At 40.1% G+C, this 13097-nt stretch overlaps 1 protein-coding gene across 14 annotated transcripts in view; it reads right to left on the bottom strand.

Annotated features, from left to right (window-relative positions):
• Positions 1-10771: 10771 nt before the first annotated feature.
• Positions 10772-13097, bottom strand: part of fgfr1a (fibroblast growth factor receptor 1a) — a 41824-nt gene continuing 39498 nt past the window's right edge. For all 14 annotated transcript variants that reach the window (XM_011479074.4, XM_011479076.4, XM_011479075.4 and 11 more), the window contains 3 exon segments: positions 12919-13056; positions 12025-12130; positions 10772-11949 (listed from right to left, as the gene is read on the bottom strand). In XM_011479074.4, the coding sequence (XP_011477376.1) occupies positions 11773-11949; positions 12025-12130; positions 12919-13056 (421 nt within the window). In that variant the 3' untranslated portion in view covers positions 10772-11772.

The raw sequence follows: 13097 nt of genomic DNA, 5'->3' as shown, positions 1-13097 counted from the left end.
CACAGAAGCAAAATAAAAAAAATTTAAAAAAGCATAACCATAACACAAACCAGAGCACAAAAGATCATTTCATCTGGTCTTAGATAACTGGCACCTCAGATTATTCTAAAAAAAACAAAACAGTTTTGTTATGTTTGCTATCAGGTCACAGCAGCAAATTACTCTCTCTGCACCACCTTACTTTATAGTGTTTTGGTTTTCTGCAAATATAGCACTATGTGTTATGTCCAAACAGCTTTATATTTTTCTTTCTGTCCAAAATTACAGGGTTGCAGATGTTTGGTTGTTAAGGGGAAACACGGCTTCTGCATTCCAGCCCATTTTCTGTTTAGTAAATAGTGACTTAGTGTAAATTGAAGCATACTTAGCATTCATTCAACAGGGGGGAAAAAACAGATAATTTATGATGTTCTACATAAAATTCTTAGATTTGTACATTTACAACATGTATTAAGTTAAATATGAAGCATTTTGGCAGGACGAATTCTCTAAAGAATGCCAGAAAACTTTACGTTTGAGAAGGTTTCTTGTTCGTTGCAGGCTTTTAATGAAATAAAGGGAAGTTTGTTTTTGTAAGTCTACCAGAGAAAAGTTTAAAATGCAAACCAGTTCCTGTGTTTTTGGGTGCTTTCGCCTTTTGTCTCGTTTAGCTATCAGTTTCCTGTCGTGAATCTGTTTTAACGTTTTCTTTTGTGATATGGCATTGCACGCCTGTACATGTCTAAGCTCTTTATTGTGCCAACTGCATGCAAGGATTTATGCAAGTTATGCTCAGAGAAGAGCAGTTAATTCCTGAGTACCTCTTGTAAAGCTCCACCCAATCCAAACCAGTGGGAACCAGTATAATTGCATGGCACAGAGAGAGGGGAGCATGAAGCAGCAGCTGGAAACCGGACGTGCTCCGTGAGAAGCTGAGGAATCTGAAATGCAGCTGAGATTAGTCCAGTAAATTCTCTTCATGCAATTGGGCTTCCCAAATAACAGATCTCACTTAAAACACTGTTTTGGAAAATATTGAGTGACAGAAAACGGTTTTGACACCAAAGCATGCCTGATGTCGTCATGTGAGATGAAGTATTCGCAGATTGGAGCTCTGAACCCTCAAAGCGAGTCGGCTCTAAAGTTGCTTTCCTGATGAGGAAGAAGTCTAAGAAATGTGAACTTGAAGCTATCCACAGCAACCTGTTGGTATCTCACAGTTAAAGTTGTGAATCTTTTTGCTAGACAAATATAAATGTTCTTTTAAAATGTACAATTTAAATGAAAGCAGGAAAAGAGCAAATCAAACTACAAAAACAACACCTTTGGGCTCCATTTCTTGTGGTTCACCTGCTGCCATAGGAAACATCAGATTCAGAGACTGCAGATTGATGTGTTTCCTGCGCACTGCACTGTAAATACTTTGTGAATTCCTTCTGATAACTTGCTTTTTAAAAATAGCCTTGCTTGCTGTTTCTAAAAACAGGATTCTAGACAACAGGCCTCATTTGTTAATGCAGTCTCAAGAACAATCCAGCTGCATAATTGTTAGCACCTTTGGTTTTTACACGGATTAACTCCAAGTTTCCTTGGGAAAAGGAAGTGGAGGCTAAGGAAGTGGATAACCTCAGCTTTCTGTTCCAGAAATGGAGGTATGTTTCAGGGTATGTCAAGTTGCCATAGCAACTCATGCTCTGAACATAACCTGGTCTGGAGTAGGTTTAGTTGAAGGTTAGTTGTTTTCAGAGAGGTGAAGCCACATGGCGTGTCCATTTGAAGATGATTTCGTGGATGAAAAGTCCCACTGTCTGTCGCACACCTAGGTGTGCGAAATTTGTTCTCCGCATATGACCCATCCCCTGGGGGAGCAGTGAGCTGCAGACGTGCCTCGCTCGGGAGGCAGCAGCGTTAAGGATCTTGCCCAAGGGCCCTCACTGGGTGTTGTTAATTGCCCACCATTGATATGGTAATCGCCCCATTACCATTGTCCATTCCCCTCCAAGAATCAAACCCTGGATTCCTGCATGGCAGCCTTCCACCTTACAAACCGAGATACCCAGCGGCAAAGAAGATCAGATAGTACTTTTTCCATGAAAAGGTGATAAGACCACGTATGAATGTTGGAAAGATAAACTTTTTTACATTGATCTAACTTAATTATTTGCTTCAGTTAATATAAATCTTTTTTTTTTGTTAAATCAGCTTAAAAATAACACGTAGTTATCAGACAGTTGTTTTACTTTCATTCAAATTAATTCAATTAAATAGGTGTAACTTTAGTGCTGCTGTTAGATTGGCAGTGCAAGCAATTGTGGGATACCATTCCCTTTGCCTGTCTGGACACATTTGGGTTTAAGTGTGGGTTTTTGACCAAATGTGTTTAGTTGTAGCTGTTTCGCTGTGTATTGTCTAGTTATTTTGTCCAGTTATGTTTAATTCTTTCAGCACCATCAGTGAGAGGAAGGGAGAGGATGAAGAGTTTATTTAGCGCCCCTACTGTTACTTATATCTAGATTTAATACAATTTCCAGGTCCAAGAATAATCTTTTAATAATTGAATCAGGTCACATGAAAACTGAATGTGATCTTTGCTTCAGAACTTGTGTAGAAAGAAATTCCCCTACTTTCATTGTCCAGCACTAGAAAAAATTAAGTTCAACTTAACCTTTTTTGTCTTCAGGTGGGATAACAAATCAATCTCATCATGTTTATGTTTATTTTCTGAAAAAAAGCAGAAAAAAGCAACATATGGAAATCTTATTACTTTCCCAATTGAAAACCCACTCAGATGAAATTTTTTTGATGCTTCTTGTGGCATTTTTCTGATCACGGAGAACATATATAGTGGAAAATGAAGCTTAAGATTGCATTTCTGAGTATTTCTTTATTCAAATAGTTGTGAATCAGGAGCAGAAAAAAAATGCTGCTGAAAAAAGCTTGTAGGTGTGACGTAGATGCCACAACAGCAAGATGAAAGTTCCCTGCTCAGCTCAATTTCATAAATCTGCTTCTAAACTAGAACCATGTATATCTTTGTTTTCCTCGTCTCACCGGTAATATTAGGTTGGATATGAGGGGCTGTAAGATAGCGGGAGAGTGTAAACAGGTGAATGATAAGATGGGCGTTGGGCTTAGTCTGTACCAACAGTCTCGCCCACAACTCCTCAGAGATAAATTTCAAATAAACTACTGCTGCCCTGGAGAAACTACGTCCTAGAAAACGACAACTTTTTTGATTTTGGCTAAAAACAGCTTAATCATAATAATTAAAAGATGACTAGGAACGCTTTTACAATAGATCAAAAGATTATCAGAACAGGTCTTAAGTTCACGCCAAAAGAATACCAACATTTGAGTTCTATCACTCCTTTCCCAATTCATCAACTAAAAGGGTTGATTTCCCGAACAAAACAACTCAGTTACAGAACTTGAGGGAAATTTCTCACCAGAGAAAACTTAGTCAAAAGCACAAAAGCTCACATTCTCAAAAGTGTTAACTTTGTCTGTAGTTCAGTTTGGAGCTGCTCTAGGAGCTGTGGTTCTAAAGCATGTTTTTTTTCTTCTTTTTTATCACTGTAACATTCCTTCAAGTAATAAAAGGGAGCTTCAGCCAAGTTACCACTCAATCTAAGAGCTCAGTGTTGGAAATGGCACTAGGCCACGCTTTGCTTGGCAAAAATTAGTCATCAGATATTACAAGTGTTCCCGCCAGCTTGTTGCAATATGTTCTGCTCTCTGGAAGACACAGTATAAAAACGGAATATATCCCCTTCTTGCCACAGCTGCTCAATCCCACTCCAGTTTCAAACCCACATCCCTTTTTGATTGGGATTAAGATGCCTGAAAAGACCCCTTCGTTTATCTGTTTGCACTTCTGTTAACTTTGGACTACTCGGTCTTTTAGCCACACAGGATGCAGGAAAGTAAAATAAGAAGAGGGATGATGTTTCTTGTACTTAAGGTCTTGTCCGGGAAATTCCCAGGTGCTTCCAAGCAACAGTGTAGACACTTCAGTCAGGCATGTGCACACATGTTAAACTGGGTCTATAATTTTTTTTAAAGCACTAGAGAGGTGGTAGCAGTTTGTCTGCTCACAGAGCAGTCAACAGAGTCAAACGCCATCAAAAACATGGACGAATGATTGTGAGGCAGTGAGTCTACAGCAACAATTTTTAGGAGCACACTTGATCCTGCTGTCAATTGGCCAAGTCTGACGTCAGAGCTGGTGGTGAGTCAGGGGCAGCTAACGCACTCACGCGGGACCATCAATTCAATCAAGTTTTACTCACAACTCTCTTTTCCCTGCGCGCCTTTATCTCTTTAACAAAGCAGGAAAATCCGTTTTTCTTTCACAGTCATTTTTATTTTCATTTTGATTTAAATGGTTACAGAAATAGCCTGACATTAAGAGACTTTTTGGATGTCAGTACATCAGAAGATTAAAAAACTGTTATCCCAAACTGCTCTTATTCCTAGCCTCAATTGCCAAAGTGTGTTTCATTCAGGAGGAGACATGTCCGCCAATCCCATCCCAAGCTCAATTCAATTAAGGAGAGTACAAAGACATATGGCTTAGAGGGAAATGATATGATTAGAATCATCTGTGAGTAGATGTTGCTGCTTGGATTCAAAGTGTCTCTTAGATGAGCACACTGGCTGGGAACAGGAAGGCACCTTTAGTTGAGACACTGATTCCTGGGGGTTTGGGGGGCATAAACAGCTTTTTAGGCAACATTGCTGTTGTGAAAACACAAAGCTAAAGAAATCCAACATCTTCTAACTCCACAACATCTTCCGGTAAAGTAGTCACGGTAGTGTCTTCATTTCCGCAAACACAATGCAGAGGAGCAACTGTACCCCAGCTACCCCTCCACCATCAATCTGAGCTGTCATAAAAGACAAACGATACGCCTGTTGGGACGGGATGAGCCACAGGAATGTGTGTGCAGGTATCCTGCTGCCTTTGGAGACACTGGAGAAAGACTCTGCACACCAGTTGATCCTGTTTGATAAAGGCCCTGACATCCCCAGATTATATGTCTCAGCCTGGAGGAGGTGTTTGTGTCTCATTCCTGTGCTGAAGAAAGTCGATCTGGTGGGAAAAAGGCGGGGTCATGCCTGCAGGCGTCTGTTTTTGTGTGGACGCCAACACAAGCCTTGTCAGGTAGACAGCATTTCCACAAACCCGCACCACCTCCCCCAGCTAGTTTAACACTGAGCAAACACCCTGGACTATCTCGTTTATCCAACCACACCCACACTTCCCGGTGCCATAAATTATCTTTCCACAGATGAATTGAGGTTTGTGAAAACATATACCTCCAACACACAGAGGAACCCTCAACCCTCCACTGCACTTCTGTACAATCCCAACAAAAGAAAACATGACCAAGAGTCCACAAAACCCCAATTTATACATATTTGAACTGCTGCATTTTTTATATTGTTATCAAAATAAAATTTGATCGATAACTTTCATTTTATGAATGGCATTTATTAATTTTTAACCTAGAATCCATGGTAGGATCGAAATTGTCATCTATTTAAAGGGCCTAGACCATGCAAAATCAGCTCTTAAATGTATCATAATATTCATTCCTCATGAATAGAAACCCCAAAGTGGTATTTTGATCCGGTCACGCATTTCTGAGTATTCCTCTAAAAAACCTTCTCTCTGAGCCCCAGCCCCTTCCAACACCCGAAAACGAGCGATTTCTCACGAGTGTACATAGATCAGTGAGAACAGCCCCTTCCAGGAAGAGTCTGTGCTGCCAGCACCACCCCCAGACTAACATACACACCCATTTTCTCTGCAGAGCTAGAGGTAATCGGCTAAAATGCTTTCTTTGTTAAATGCACAATATGGACATCCATCTTTGCAAAAGTTCGGATGTCGTTTGTTTTTGTGGGCGAGATGCAGACACAGCCAAGGTCTTCTCTAGTACCTTAGAGATCGAGTCGTCTTACTTTCGGGTTTGAAAAAGCTCAGGAAAATAACTGATATTTAATAAAAAATGTGTTATTTTGTGTGCCAAAGGTAATAAATCATTATATACATGGATAAGGGTTACTATAAAAGGCTTGAGAATAGCATGATATTGTCCCTTTAAAAGATCTTTGAACCATGACACTTCAACCACCATAAGTCATAGATGAAAAAAGGTTTTTTTCATTTCACTAAATCTTCCAGCATGTCTTTAAACCTTTAACAGCCCAACCAAGAAAAATATCAATGAAAACTTTTTTTTCCGTTTGCTGATTGACTTTGGTGATTAACACTCACAGTCAATATTTTAAAAAATTTGATTTTCAAAGTTTATTCTACCATTTGGTTGAGCAGGTAGCTAAAGGGTTCAAATGTGTGTGGAATTTGCAGTGAAACACAGAGGCGTTTTGTGATAGTTTCACACATGGTTCATTTGAGCCGATCCAGATGTTTTTTATTTAACAGTTTGAAATTCACACCACTGACCTAATTTACTTCTTTTGTCCACTAGATAGTTTGTGTACACACACAAATAGGAAGTGCCCACTGGCTCCAAGAAGCCAAAATCTCATAGAATTCTATTGAGAAATAAATAGCTATTATCCAAGTCATTCTATTTGTCATGCAATGTCATGCAACTGGCCAATCAGATGCCTCGATAAAAGTATGTTGTCTTAAACATTTGAAACATATGCTTGACAGATTCTTCCAAGCCCGCTTTCAAGTGGTAAGGATGTGGCTTTCCAATAAACTCAATCCAGATTGGTTGTCATAGAAATGTTAACTCAGACCTACTTGGACCAATCACTGCTAACTGATATCTGGCTCCAATATGGCGGTGTACATATTGTTAAAAAAAATGGTGACTGAATTGACTTTATTTTGTTGGTTCTGGAAGGGTGACGTCTTTCTCACTTAGTCCAGTAAATGCGTAAAAAACACCAGGGTTCATTTGCATGTAATCTAAGATCCTTTTTGTCTGGCAGTCCAGAACTCGCATACGTTTTCAAACTTGTGTACCAAACAGCACAGTGTGAAAGTATAAATCCACACACAACATTTCTGTTAGTTCTTCTTCTAATGGGAGCATTAATATAGACAGAAGTTTTTTTGTTTGTTATCTGGGTGTCATTCTCACAGTAAATGCTCATGTTTTCAGAAGTATTCCTTTGTCTTGTTTTTTTTTTGTTTTGTTTTTTAGAAATTTCTACATTTGAACTAATTATTTGAATTTAATTGGAAGTCTTTAAAAGACAGCTTGTACATGTTGTGATCACTTCAGGCTGTTAACATTTCTTGTTTCTTTCATACGTATTTCTGTTCTTGGTGAAATAGAGAAAATGGAAAAGGGAGGCAGGGAGTGAGTGACAGGGCGTGCCCCAGGCTCGCCCCTCCTGTCATGCCTGTCCCATAGAGCAGTGAAGGCACCAAGGAGCTGTCATGCAGGCAGTTCTCTCATAAACAGGAGCCCGGGCCCTCCGTGGAGACATCAATAACCAAAGAGCAGAGATAAAACAGAACTCCAACTGTCTCCTGCTGACAATTTTTCTTTATGGGGCCAACAAAGGTTTAGCTCTAAGACCGCAACATTCCTAAACCAATATAGTCCAATCTTCGACAGAATTAGAAGTTTAGTGCTACAGTAAAACAACAAACAACAACCAAAACCACATAATGTAAACCCAAACAGCTTTTCATTACTCAACTATAGTTATAAAGGGTGGGGAATCTATTGGAGCGAGCAGACAAAAGAAAATTAGAATTCCTCCTCTGTTCTCAAATCAACAATCTGGGTCCACTTCATCTTGGCCTGTCTGCAGCGGCTTCCCACAAAATGAATGCTTGAACTGTCTGAGCTTCCTTTTATGTACTTGGCACACCAGTAACAAGAGGCGAATGTCTCCTTCACCTTGCAGATGGACGCTGGCCAGAAGGATATTCATGAGTTTAATAGTGCGCCGACAACACCTTTCAGCATTTTTGTGCGCATTGAAAGACCCCCTGCTCCAACTTCTCCTCCTTTCTTCCCATAAATTTCATGTTTATTTGTTGGGAGACACACAAACACATGCTGATGTCACAGCGCCTCCACAGTGAGTGCCGTCACCAACATTGCTGTCATCCTCCCAGGACCGTCTCTGCAATCTGCATGGAGCTATGAAAGGATTCCTGATAGGTGCTCCAGAGTTGAAGGGCAGGTCACCTGTCAAAACTGACAGGACACGGTGGAGATTCATTGAGAGAGAACTGTGCTTTTATCCAGACCTGCATATGATAATCCCTCACTGAAATAAATCAAACTATCTCTGGTAAACAAAAACACAAAGCAATTCATCTAACAGGCCTCCAAGGAAAAACACACAAAACCTCCTCTGGGATGGCTTTTAGAAAAGTTATGCAGATTAATCTTTTTATTTTGCTTGGTACTTCCATTATTCAAGATGGCTTCCAATTATGGCAGCCTTCTACCTTCTGGGGCACGATAATTGTTAACCAATACATACGTGTACATTCTTTCTGCACAGCACATTTTCAGCCCAAGATCAAGATCATTTGTATGACAAATGGTTCTTGAGATTTCACATTTTTAAAAAAGAGTCACAAATAGCAAAATCTTAACAATATCCAAGCTTACAGAGATACAAAAGTTGAATATAAACACTTTGGGTATATGTTAATACAAATCACATTTAGAGGTCAATAATGAAAATCCTCAACAAAGTTATAAAGCACAAAGCACACAAGTGACATGTTAAATATTACATAATAACCTCAATGCAATCCATGCATCAATAGATTGAAGTGATCGAGAAGACCCCAGCTAGCCCTCTGCCTGGTGGCATGCACCACCACAATAACACAAAGAAGTGCAGCTCAAATTTGCACAAGCCTCTACAAGCCTTCTTGGAACCACAGTGCACTAGCTCTTATATACTGACATACTGTGGAAGCTTCAGGGAGAGTGGTCCACTTTGGGATGAAACCATTCCTGGTTTCAGTCCATCTATTGGACTTGGTAGATTTTGCACTGAATGCAGCTTCTTCATGATCAGTTTGGGTCAATGCCCGCAGCAGCCATGTCACTTGGCCTGTTGTATCCAACATTCACATCAGAAGTTGAAACAAACAAAACACCTTCCACCTCCAAACAAGCAACTCCTCAGCCAAGAAACTGGAATAACTCTACCTTGTTTTCACGTCTGCCAGTGTTGAGAAGCACCCTTCTTCGGATACCTGGGCCTCGAGACGCTCTTTATTACTGCCCTATTGAGGCAGCATTCAAGAAATCTGTCCCACACTACATCAACCCATTCACATCTGTAGCCTGATTAATGATGTAAGGCAAGAAAACTCCCTTAGAAAACTCTTGGAAAGTCTTTGCTTTGCCAGACGCAAGCATATTCACAACAGACTTGTGCAATAAGGCTTCCTCAGACACCAGAGTGTCTGCAATCCCTTGCCCATCATCCAAAAGTTTCAGGTTAATGTTTACAGGAACTTCACCAGCATTAGAAAATGTTGTAATGTTTTCAGCAAAAGTGACATCTGAGCCATGTGATGCTCTGGTGCTTTAAATGTAAACATTTGAAAACAAGGAAGTTCCCCATCTTACAATCTCTTCAATACTGTTTAGTTTTCGTTTTCGAAGTTTGGCTTAGCAAAGGTCATCTAATCCCAACCACAGCATTGTCCGCTTTACTTGACAACATACAAATCATAAGCAAAAACTTGTAAACGAATATCTTATTTTATGGTTCCTTTTCTTTTGGAATAAAAAGAACGTTTGATTGTTATAAAAAAAAATCAAACATTGAGTACCAGGTTTATTGAAGTGTAATGTTTCTGAAGCTGCAGCTAAACTGATAAAATAACAAAAATTCTAGTGATAGCAGGAATTTGTTAGTTGCACACTGGATTACTTTATGGAATTTAAAAACACATAGATGGCACACTCCTCGTCTTTCAGAAATGGATTCTGTGAACATTTGTGGTCTTAACGCCACAGAGCATTTTTCTCTTTGCACAGGCTAACGGTTTATACTCTCAAAAGCGCAGACAATAAACTTTGTTCCGTCAAACTCTTCATGTGCCATCTGTCAGAAATGATAAAAGTCAAACTAATAGCACCTGTGCACCATTAGCAGGTTTTAAAGTGTGGCTTCGCATGCCCTTTCTATTCTTGAACAATCAAAACACACAGACGATGCTTTATTGCACCTCGTTTCCAAGGGTGAATGATATTTTCTCCCAAAATTACCAATTCCTGCTCCATCTAAAGATCTCCAATCTGACTGGGACTGATAAAGAAATCCACGTTACATATTTTGATTTACAGTTTAAAATGATGTTGATATAAATCTGTCGTCCATTAGAAACTAAAGTTTTTATTGCAACACAGGTGACTGCTTTGAAAGCAGCAGGACGATAAGAGAAGGTTCTCATTTAAAGGGTCAGGAGTGACTTAAGCTGATTTTCGCCTGTTGCGTGGAAACGGCAATCCAGGTGATATATCCACAAGTGGCAGTAAGCCAGAATGGGGACTGGCATCAAGGTTGGTGGAGCTGATGGACGAGTGTCGTAGCAGCAATTGCCAAGCTGTTCATACGGTCATAAATTACATGTTTACAGCCGGTAGAGGCTTGGCGCACTCGCCAACTTCTCTTCTGAGGTGAGCAGCATATTATCATATCCAATCAGATTCCTGCAACTGTATTAAGAGGTTTAAGTGGCCATTTCTATAAACCTACCTCCAATACAGGCATGGAAATGTTTGTATTTATAGAGTTCAAATTCAGAAAGCTTAAGTTGCTTGATCATCAGTATTTTATTGAATGTAATCCTTTTTACAATGACATACGTGCGCTGCAACTCTTCATCTGAAGTCACACGGCAGCAAACGTTTACTCCCCTCAAAACATTTACAGTGGAAGTTTAGTCCTATGAAGGTCACACAGATGGCGGTATTAACTGAAGCATATTACAGCTCGTATTACCTGCAGTATTTACAGTAGAGACCATCAGGGAAGATACCACCAGTTCTCTGGAAGCCTGCACTCACGGGCATACAAACAGCGCCACACTTTCAAAAATTGGTCCTGCATGAAATGCTATGCCGTAATTTCAGGTTTGTTAAAGTTGGAAAAAATATGTATACATATATATAAAATCCATTATACATTATTAATGATAATATGATTCATTTTGGAGAGTCACAGCTGCAATACGGACAAAAAATACTGGCCATATCAACCACAGCAACTTCAGAATACCCTCGTGTAACAACCACCCCTAAAAATTATATTAGAAAAAGGGTGAAACCATGGCATCCTTGTACAAAACACAAAAAAATCATTATGTTAATACAAAATAAGAGTATTGGAAATATATAGTAATATTTATATATATATTTTAAACTGTATTTACACTAAGAAAGATGTGCATAAACATGGTGCTGCACATCTGCTGGGAGTGTGTTGGGATTGGACCAAATCTCATCAGGTGGTGAAAACAATCATATGCATACACACAAACATTACAAAAACGGACGTGATTTGGTCAGCTCTCATGACCAAACACTGGAATGATCGAGGTATAGAGAAAAGTGAATCTACTCCTGCTAATACAAAGTGCCCCGTAAACATAGTCCACATCTGCAGTCTGCGACTTGAGTTCCACACAGTATCGCAAAGTTCCTCTCTCACAGAGCACCAGTGTTCTTTCGCTTCATCTCTAGGAGCGTGGGGAGAAATTCAACCCCATGAGGCAGGGAGTAGGGGGAACGTCAATGTTTGAAGGAAGATGAGGTATCAGCGTTTTTTGATTGCTGCCCCATTGGAGTGAGGAGGGAACTTTGGCAGGCAGGGCTCCTCTGCTCCAGCATCGTGAGAGAACACAGAGTCTTCACCAGAGGAGCACGTGGAGCTCCGGGTGTCAGGATAGCTGGGAGAATATTGGTCCAAAGGAACAGAGAGCTCTAAATACTCCTGCAAGTACACAGGGGGGGGGGTCAGAAACATTTGATTTCAGACAGCACTTACAGACTCTAGAGGGGGACTGACCTGGTTGGATGTCATAGCTAGACAACGATCCAGGTCCTCCACCAGCTGTTTGAAGGTGGGCCTTTGAGAGGGAACTGCATGCCAGCAGTCCCTCATCATCATGTACCTGCAGAAAAAGATTTTTTTCATGAAAGGTAAAAACTCGACTTTTAAAAACAAAATCATTTGGTTATTTCCAAAACTCAAAAATTAAGAGCAGCACATTTTAAGACAGTAATGTTAAATATTGTTAACCAAGTCTAAGATTTGTGACTAGGTTTTTAACATTACTTACATTTTTTAACACACTAATGATCCTGAAAACTGAACCAACAGGCAAAATCTGCTAAAAAGCAGTGATGAAAATGACAATTTATGATTTGGCAAAAACAGAGATCGGTAAAGGATTTCTGTAATTTGCTGGGTCAGCAGACAGAGGGTTACAGACTCAAACAGACTGAATAAACTAATCTGCAAGGCCGGGGACGTGGCGGGAGTGAAGTTGGACTCCTGAACGGCAGTGATGGAGCAAAAAATGCTTTAAAAACTGCAAAGCATTGTGGATAACTCCACCCATCCCCTCCACCAGCTCCTGGACCAATACAGGAGCACAAGGACAGCTAGACTAAAAGGTTTCTCAACAAGGATCAAACGCCACAGAATGACTTTCCTTCTTGTGATAATAAAATTGTATAACTTTCATGAAAGCCTGCTAACTTCATAAAACCACCTGACAGCATTATACATTTCATTTTACACACTGCTAATGTGTATTACACTGCATTTGTCTTTTCTTAGTTTGTGCATGTTGAAATTTGGTGATCGGAGCTCTGCTAAAAATGCTTCTTCCCTCTGGGATAAATAAAGTATTCTGTTTTATAAACTCTGAGTTCAGAAAATACAAAGGCTCCTTACAGTTCATGAGTGCACGTTGAAGGCTTGTCCATGCGGTGACCTTCCTTCAGCAGCTTGAACAGCTCCTCTACTGGCACACCCGGGTATGGAGAGCCTCCGAGGGTGAAGATCTCCCAAAGCAGCACTCCAAATGACCATCTGAACAAATAATGAAGAGGAGTAGCACCATGAGCGGCCGA

The sequence above is a fragment of the Oryzias latipes genome, chromosome 9, assembly GCF_053564925.1.
Source record: "Oryzias latipes strain Hd-rR chromosome 9, Olatipes_Hd-rR_3.1".
Taxonomy (NCBI): Eukaryota; Metazoa; Chordata; class Actinopteri; order Beloniformes; family Adrianichthyidae; genus Oryzias; species Oryzias latipes.
The sequence above is the reverse complement of the archived record's forward strand: the minus strand, read 5'-3'. Positions and strand labels throughout refer to the sequence as shown.